Consider the following 8891-nt stretch of genomic DNA (forward strand, 5'->3'; position numbering starts at 1 on the left):
GCGCCTCTGTTTTGCGGGAGCTCGATGCGGGATGGGAACGACCGAACGAGAGCCTGTTTTTTTTGCGGGAGCTAAACTGGGACCTGGCGGTGGCATTTTTGCTGTAAATTGGGCAAATAACAGGGCCACATAGCTATACCCCTTCGGGGTTAAGTCAGAAGCTGCGGGAAGCTCCTCCCATCCAGCTTTTTCTCATTGTGAAGGGAAGAGTGATGGAAATAAGCTGAGCTAGCTTTTCCAAATCCAGTTCCTTTAAGCTTTTGGCTTATTTTGACAATAAGCTGAAATAAGCTAGAAAAGAACTGGCCCTTATTACAGTGCAAAATATAACAACAGATAATTGAAAATTAAAACAACTGACTGCACATGTCAATCGGCATGCATGATTTAACAATCATTTATTGTTGGGAGTAGTAAACTACGATCAACAAACTGAACTTAAGAAAGCGATGGTCGACAGTGTGTGTTTGTGTACTTGTCGCTAGCTATAGCAACTTGGTGTGATGGATCCTGAACAAGGCAAGCAGGGCCTCCCTATTTCCCGCAGTGGCCTCATACGCCTCGATGAGCTCGCTCCCCGTGAAGTCCCTGTACTTAGGACGATGGTTGGTCTCTCCATTCACCATCATCGGCGCCGGACGAATCCTGCAGCCCATATTTGGCCTGATAAGAGTTGCCACCGACATCCTCGCCTTGGCCGAGTTCGTCACCACCCGGTGCTCCACGCTTGTAAGCACCCCGTTGGTCACCATCTACACAAGAACAAATAGAATTAGCTATCATGTGCTCTCTTCTTCCATAGGGTAGATGCGATGTGATGCGACCTCACCTCCAGCTGAAGCCCAAAGTTGACAACAAACGCGTTGCGCATGGGTTGGACACCGATCCAGCGTCCCTTGTGCTTCACCTGTAAACCAGTGACGTCGCCCTGTGACAGGACGGTGAGGATGTAGCGGTCGGAATGCGGCCGGATGCCCAGCGTGAGGCTCGGGTCGGGGCATCGCGGGTAGTAGTTCACGTTCATCATCGTCTCCCCGCCGGTGAGGTCGCCCTCGAAGAATTGACTATCCAAGCCGAGCCCCTCCGCGATGAGTCGCAGGAGCCTTTGTGCCAGCTCTTGCACTGCCACGGCGTACTTTGCAAGACGCTCCCTGCGTGGGGTTGCAACCCATGAATACAATGCCGCTATAGCTAGGTGAGAGTATAAGGGATCAACACGAATGTACTCTTACCGAAATGTTTCTGGCTGTGATGGCCAATGGTCCATCAGCTTGTCGACCGGGTAGCACCGGAGCTTGAGACAGTCGCGCCAGTAGCGGATGTCGTTGGTGTCAGTGTGGGACGTGACGGAGCCGGAGAAGACCCGGCAATGCTTGTTGTGCTCGTTGGAGTAGTGCTTGAGTTTTGCCTCGGCCGGCATCCTGAAGAACTCTGCCGCCGCTTCACGGAAGCCCTGGATCACGTCTTCCCCCACACCGTGGTTCACTGCCTGCAACGCCATGCATGCAATGTAAGAACTGATCAGGATTCAGGAGCGCAGATTACATGCATGGCAGTGAAACGAAGCAAGGCAACGTGCCTGGAAGAAGCCATACTCCTTGCCGGCCTCCATGATCTCGCCAATGACCTGTCGGCGGCCATCTCCAAGAGCTCCTTGGAGGTCGATGACGGGGAGAGCGACCGAGAGGTCGCCTTGTAGCTCGTGGTTGCAAGGGCGTCTCTCCGGCGGCAAGACGTACTTGTCCGGCAGGGACTTTGGCGACGGGAAGTCGCAGATGAGCTTCATTGTCTCGCTTTTCTTCTTGGCTTCGACTTCTGTACCGTATACTACTTTTCTGTCTGTATTGCACCACTCTATCACATGCACTTATACTAGTTTGAGAAGGCCTACCTACCGCAGGCATTTTTTCTTTCCTTTTTGATTGAGAAGGCACTAGACTAGAGAAGGGGCCTTGTTCCTCTGCATCTCTTCTTCGACATGCCACGGAGAAAGAGGAAGAAATAAATAGTTATACATTTGGGTAATGTTATTCAATGAAAGTTCAGTGGGACAGGATGGCAAAATGAGCATTTTTCAGGGCAATTATATTGTGCAGTGCATGACAATTTCTCGAAGCGAACATGGCAATTTTTACAGCAAGTCCTTATTTTTGTCGGAAATTGCATGTGTTTCTAGCCACCGTCCCATATTGTGAAAGAGTAAGCGTGGATGTGTATCTGAATACGAGAAACCTGCAACCACACTTTATTTTGATACAATTGCACCTATGTTTTTGCGGTTATTTTCTTAATTGTGTGATTGAATTTTATCGACGGGGCACAAATAGTGATTGAAACTTCAAAAAGTTTCACTCAATCTTAGTTCAAAACCACGACTTGGATCAGAGGGAGTAGCTATTGTGGTATAGATGTTCAGCTAACACTGTACTTACTCCCTCCGTCTAGGTATATAAGTCATCTTAGGTTGTGCAACGCGACTAAGACAAAGGAAAAAACAAGAGAACTTAATGTTTTCTTCTAATTAATAGCATTGCATGCAATGAACTAACCACTGTATGTCATGTTTGGTAGTCTTAAGTCACTGAAATCATGCACGGCCCACATTTTTTATTGATTGGTATGTCATGAAATAAGAAACGAGAAGGAAGTTAATGTATCATATCTAAGTATTTTGAGATTATTTGATTTTCGTAAGGTAACTTATGCACCTAGACGAAAGGAGTACTTATATTATCTGTTTTTTTCCTTCCGTAGCATGAATGTGATAGCCTTTCCCCCGGCATTGTTATTGAGTCACGGCTGACGCATGAGGGAGCGAGTGGCAACCTACTGCGTCACGTGGCTACCCCATACGGACAAGAAATGAAAGAGTAATGGTGCTCTAGATCGGCTCATTTCGGTCAAGATCGTATCTGCATGCATTTGATAACAAGGAGCGCGCGTGCCGATTTGGAATCTGGCGCTGCAGCCAGGGGATCAGTTCAGTAAATAAAACCTAGTGTTAGGCAACAAGCATATCATATGTCTGCAAGATGCAACCACTCTGACCATTATGCCTATGTATTCCCCCACCATGCCTATCCGGGGGAATATATAGTGCCAAGTTGACAACTCAGTAAATAAATCCGGCTATTCCAGACGTCGATCAACCACTCTGATCATATATATAGTGTCAAGTTGACAACCCAGCATTACCTCTGTCCGGGTTTATTGGTCTCATTTGTATTTTATGCCCAATTTTAACTATAGATTTGACTAAGAAAATATAAACTGTATGTCATACAAATTATATTGTTATATTCATATTCCAAAGAAGTTTTCAATGACACTATTTTTGTAGTATATACCTTATTTTCTGGAGTTAAATCAAAGGTCGGAATTTACCCAAAATAGAAAGAGACTAAGAAACCCGGACGGAGATAATAAACAATAGTCCAAGAATGGTCAGCAAAGAAACAGTAAGTTGACTACTACTAACATCGAGGAGTTTGAGACCATCATGTCGTGAACAACATTGAGGAATTTCTTTGAGTTTTATTAGGGTTTGTGTCCTACTGAGAAAGATGAGACGATAGCGGCTCTCCGAAGATGAAATAAGGCTCTTCCCGCCTAGGCTCCGTCCCGGTGGTGCATCTAGCATCGTTGGTGGGCGTATGAAGGTGTGTCTCTGGCGGATCTGTCCTTGATGGATTTGCTCGGATCTTATCGTAGTTCATCTATGTTTGTGTGTCTTCAGGTCGGATCCTTTCGATCTACGCTACTCTTCAATGGCGGCGGTTGCTGTTCCAGTGCGTTCGTCCTATGGGGCATTAGCATGACGACTTTCGAACTGCCTATTACAACAAGCTTTGCCCGGTTCCGGCGAAGGTGGGGCGATGACGGCGGCGCGCTTTCGGCTTGCTTGAGTGCTTGTAGTTGTTGCTAGATGGTCTAGGATGTGGATGTAATTTTTACTATTTCCTGTGTTCGCTATATTATTATGATTGAAAATGAATAGATTGAAAGTTTTTTTTTAAAAAACTAACAAATGGTTCGTATCCGACAAAAGAAAATACAGTATTTATCTATCTTTTGTTCTTTGTGCGATCGCTTCAAGTTTTTAAATATTAAATTTTTTGGAACGTGAGTATGATAAACGTGGAGAACCAGAGATCAGTCAGATCTTGTTCGTGTTCGTGTTCGTGTTCAGCTGTAACTGAAATACATATTTTAGTTTTCTCTTGGGGGTGAACATATTTTAGTTAGAACTGCCCATCCAGAAGCCTCCTTGACCTCTCCGGCCATGATAGGCACTAGAGTTGATGCGTTCCTCCATCTGATTTTATTTTCTTAAAAGGGTCAAAAGGCAGGAGGTAGAACTTAGCAATCCAGCTTACTCACATGACTCTGTCCACCCGTATGCGAGGTTTGGGTCTCCTACGAGACGTGGTAGGTAGGCAATCTGCTACTATGCGTTTTTCATCCCACTTCCCATTGGAGTGTACATATACTATTAGATATGGGATCTATTTTCATCAACCCTGATAAGATCCAAATCGCAGCAAAGCCCCACGAAAGCAAACAATACGGGTGGAGGAGTTACCGTGGAAAGACAGGAAGGATAAAACTGTAAAATCACTTGTTTGAAACATCTAAAAAATAGAAATGGGGCTCTCGTAGAAATATTTGAAAGTATAAACAAAAGCAAAAATAACTAAATAAATTATTTTTTTAGGTAAAATAACTAAATAAATAAAAGAGAAAGTAGTGAAGTCTCACGCGAAGGCGTGCGCGAGATGAGCTGGCCCAGATGCGCAGGAGGCCACCTCAGTTAATTTTTTGAAGTTAATATTTGCATTCTTTTTTTTACTTTACTTTATAGTTCCAAGTATTCTACATAAACGTATTACAAAAAATTTGATAAAACATTTTAGAAAATTTTAACCAAGCATTACAAGAAAAATTAAATTTGAATAGAGAAAATGTTTCTCATCTAGACAAAAAATATACAACGTTTTTGAAAAAAAAGTTTATTATGTATTTAAAAAACTATTAATCAAGAATTTAAATTTATTAAATTAAGTATTTGAAAAATATTAATAAAGCTTTTGAAATAAGTGAAATGGTTATAGAAAAAAATCTTGACCATGTATTAGAAAAATGTTAACCAAACATTTGAAAAACATTAAATATGTAAAGAAACAAATATTGACAATCTATTAAAAACGTAATATTATATTTGAAAACTGTTAGTGACGAATTTTGAACATGTTAAATATATATAGGAAAAAATGTTGACCATGCATTAAAAAGTTAATCAATCATTTGGAAAGTGTCACTAATTTATTTTAAAAATGTTCAATGCTTGTATAAAATGTTCCTGATTTATAAAATAAATGTAGAAGTGTGTTAAAAATTTCAAATTAAAAACGTAAATACAAAAAAAAATGATCGTGTATCAAAAAATTGTTAATCATATATTTTGAAAATATTTTTTTTTTCATAAAGAAAGTTCCTCATATATACCGAAATGTAGAAAGTGTATGAAAATGTAGTCATCGAACACAAATATGAAAAAAGGTTAATCATTTATTTCAAAAATCTAAAAAGTGTAAAACAATGTTCGTTATGTATGGAAAAAATGTAGAACGCATATTAAAAAATTAAAAAAACATAATTTTTAATAAATATTGTCATGTGTAACAAATGTTAATTATATATTCAAAATATTAAAAAATGTTCCTGGCATATACCAAAAATGTACAATGTGAATTAGAAATGTAGCCATTCTATTTTAAATGTTAATCATGTATTAGAAAAATATTAAGCATGTATGAAAATTGTTCCTGATTTATAAGTAAAATGTACAAGAGTGTATGAAAAATACAGACATGTGTTGAAAAAAAGCGGTGCAAACCAAATAAATGGAGGAAATAAACACCTAAAAAAACAGAAACTACAAAAAAACGTGAAAACATATGTGGAAACAAATCAAAACCAAAGACAAATGAAGAACTGATCAGAAATAAGAAAGAAACCTAAGAAAATAAAACAAATACAAAAGAAATGAAAAAAACAAAGAGAAAAAACCGAAGAAAATAGTGAAAAGGAAAAAGACCAAGTAGGAAAAGAACAAAAACATTAGAAAAAACAAGAAAGTCGGTGAATAAATAAAAAACCAAAAAATACAAAAAAAAGAAGCCAACAGTGAAACCCAAAGAAGAAACCCACGCCAAAAGGCCGAGAAAACCACGAAAGAAAACTAGAAAACTCGAACAAAGTACAAGGACGAAATCACTAATTAAGGAGTACTCGTTGCAAAGAGCACTCCACTTTCCCAGATCGCGACAAGTGGTGCACATGCAGCGCGCCACTTGTCGCAACCTGGAAGTTTTCCCTTTTTTCATAGATCCGTTTATTCAAAACGTTTTATCTCTTAAACCGTGCATCCAAATCTCGAACCGTTTTCACCGTTGGATTCCTCGCGTCGAGATCTTCAAAAGTAGATCCCATGTTGATACGTTTTGACGAACTTTTTTTTTCACGAAAAAACCGGATGAAAAAAACCGAGCGAAAAAACCGGACCGGAAGCATGTTTTTTTTCCTTTCCGAAAGAGGCACGTCCGTGCCTCTCGCGAAATCACAACCGTGCTTCTCGTGGAAGCAAAACCGTAACTCTCGTGGAAGGAAAAATAATAATAAAAAAACGTGTTTTTTTTCCGTCTCTGAGAGGCACGGCCGTGACTCTCGCGAAAGCACAACCGAGCCTCTCGCGAAAGAAAAAAAAACAGAAAACGCGTATTTTTTTCCTTTCCGAGAGGCACGGCCGTGACTTTCGCGAAAGCACAACCGTGCCTCTCGCGGAAGCAAAACCGTGACTCTCCTGAAAGAAAGAAAAAACAAAAAACGCGTTTTGTTTTTCTCTTTCCGAGAGGCACGACCGTGACTCTCGTGAAAGTACAACCGTGCTTCTTGCGGAAGCAAAACCGTGACTCTCGCGAAAGAAAAAAAACAGAAAACGCGTTTTTTTCGTTTCCGAAAGGCACGACCGTGACTCTTGCTAAAGCACAACCGTGCCTCTCGCGGAAGAAAAACCGTGACTTTCGCGAAAGGGAAAAAAAGAAAACGCGTTTTCTCGCGCAAAAAAATTCGAAATTTTTTTTTTGATCGAAAAGCCAAGAAAGACCGGGGGAAAACCAAAACGTCAGAAAAAACCGGCAAAAAACCGTTTAAAAGGCCGAAAACACGTGCGGAAAAATAAAAAATTAAAATCCGAAGGGAGCGTTCGGAGCGCGACACGTGGCAAATGGCTGAGAGCGCGGCAAGTGGCGATGATCGTTGCGAGGCTCCCGAAGGAGCGCTCGTTAACTAGTTGCTCCCGAACGAAAATAAACAGACGTAAATGGGCTGCCCAGTCGTTATAGCACGAGGACAAAGTTTCAGAGGAGACCGAAGGAGCAAAATCACTAACTAATGGGTATGCCTCACAAAGGTCACTCCTACCTTCCCAAATTACGACGAGTGATATATTTAGAGTTTTCCTTTTCTTGTAGGTTCGTTTATTCAAAATATTTTATCTCTTAAATCTTACATTCAAATCGTGAAAAGTTTTCACCTATGGATTTTTCATGTCAAGGTCCTAGTCATTAGATCCCATGTTAGTAAGTTTCGATAAAAAAAAATCACGAAAAAGCGGTAAAAAATCCAAGACAGAAGGATGACTTTCCTCCATTTTTTCCCCTTTCGAGAGGCACTATCCCTGTGGTGGGAGCAAATATGTGCCATGGCGTGAAGCAAATATGTGCCTCTCATAGAAAAAAAATCGTGTTTTCCCCTATCCGTGAGGTACAGCTGTGACTCATGTAGAAACAAACTTGTGCCTCCACGAGAAGCAAATTCATGCCTCTTGCAAAAGAAAAAAAATGCATTTTTTCCTTTTTTAAGAGGCACAGTTCTGTGTCTCGCGAATGTAAATTTGTGCCTCCACGACGAAGAAAATCAGCGCCTCTCGCGGAAGAGAAAAAGGAGTTTTTTTTTCTCTTTCGGAGAGGCACAACTGTTGTCCACCTGTTGTACTCCTACGCGCCAAGGATGGGGTATGTGTTGTGTCAGTCAGGCATGAAGTTTTGTTCATGCTTCCGAGGTGTTCAACATTGATTAAGACGCGGCCTTGGCCTCTGTGTCCTACCTCTTTATCGTTCGTGGCTTGAGACCGATAAGGGGGTTTGTGTGTAGTTGTAGTCATGGTGGGTGTGTTGTGCCGCTAGACATTGTATCAGTCATTTATAGGGGGAAAAAAGGTGTAGCTAAATCTCACTTGAATGAGACTTAACTAAGGCATAATCAAGTGACACAACATTTAAAAAGGAATACAGAAAAAAATAAACGTTTCATGGACAGATCTCCATTTAAGATCTCACAATTATAACATCTATTAAAACTCAGTCGACTGAAATTTAGCAATTCCGTTGAGAAAATTGTAAAGTGGCAAATCTGACGATATATGTCACATTTATTACCGACCGACGACTCCGAAAAGTCCAGGTCGTCCACCGAGAATTTTCTTCGGATGACCACGGTGATCGCGATACAAATCCGCCCATCGCTGCTTCACAAGATACTGCTGCACGTCAAGCTAAGCTGTAAGCTCCCGCCAGTCTTCCATAGCCAATTGATCCATGGCCGCCACCGCAGGAAGCACCGCAGGTTCGTCGTCGCCGCGCACCAGCTTCGTCGCGGACTCCCTGATCCTCCCCACGCGCAACGGCAGCCTCTTCGCGTCCGCCTTCGCGCTCGTCTACGCCCACACCTTCGTCTCCCTCTCCGTCGCCCTCCTCTACGCCCACCCCCTCGCCGCCGCCGTCCTCGAACACGTCGGCGTGCTGAGCAGGGAGGGCGGACGCGTCGCACTG

At 41.9% G+C, this 8891-nt stretch overlaps 1 protein-coding gene across 1 annotated transcript; it reads right to left on the reverse strand.

Moving 5' to 3' along the window:
• Positions 1-325: 325 nt before the first annotated feature.
• On the reverse strand, positions 326-1847 carry LOC125528766 (2'-deoxymugineic-acid 2'-dioxygenase-like). Its single transcript, XM_048693205.1, has 4 exons — positions 1580-1847; positions 1233-1489; positions 830-1151; positions 326-752 (listed from the first exon to the last, which is right to left on the reverse strand). Exons 1-4 carry the CDS (start codon positions 1784-1786, stop codon positions 486-488), a joined length of 1053 nt encoding a protein of 350 aa, XP_048549162.1. The 5' UTR covers positions 1787-1847; the 3' UTR covers positions 326-485.
• Between the last annotated feature and the right edge of the window lie 7044 nt (positions 1848-8891).

This window comes from Triticum urartu, unplaced genomic scaffold, assembly GCF_003073215.2.
Source record: "Triticum urartu cultivar G1812 unplaced genomic scaffold, Tu2.1 TuUngrouped_contig_5093, whole genome shotgun sequence".
NCBI lineage: Eukaryota > Viridiplantae > Streptophyta > Magnoliopsida > Poales > Poaceae > Triticum > Triticum urartu.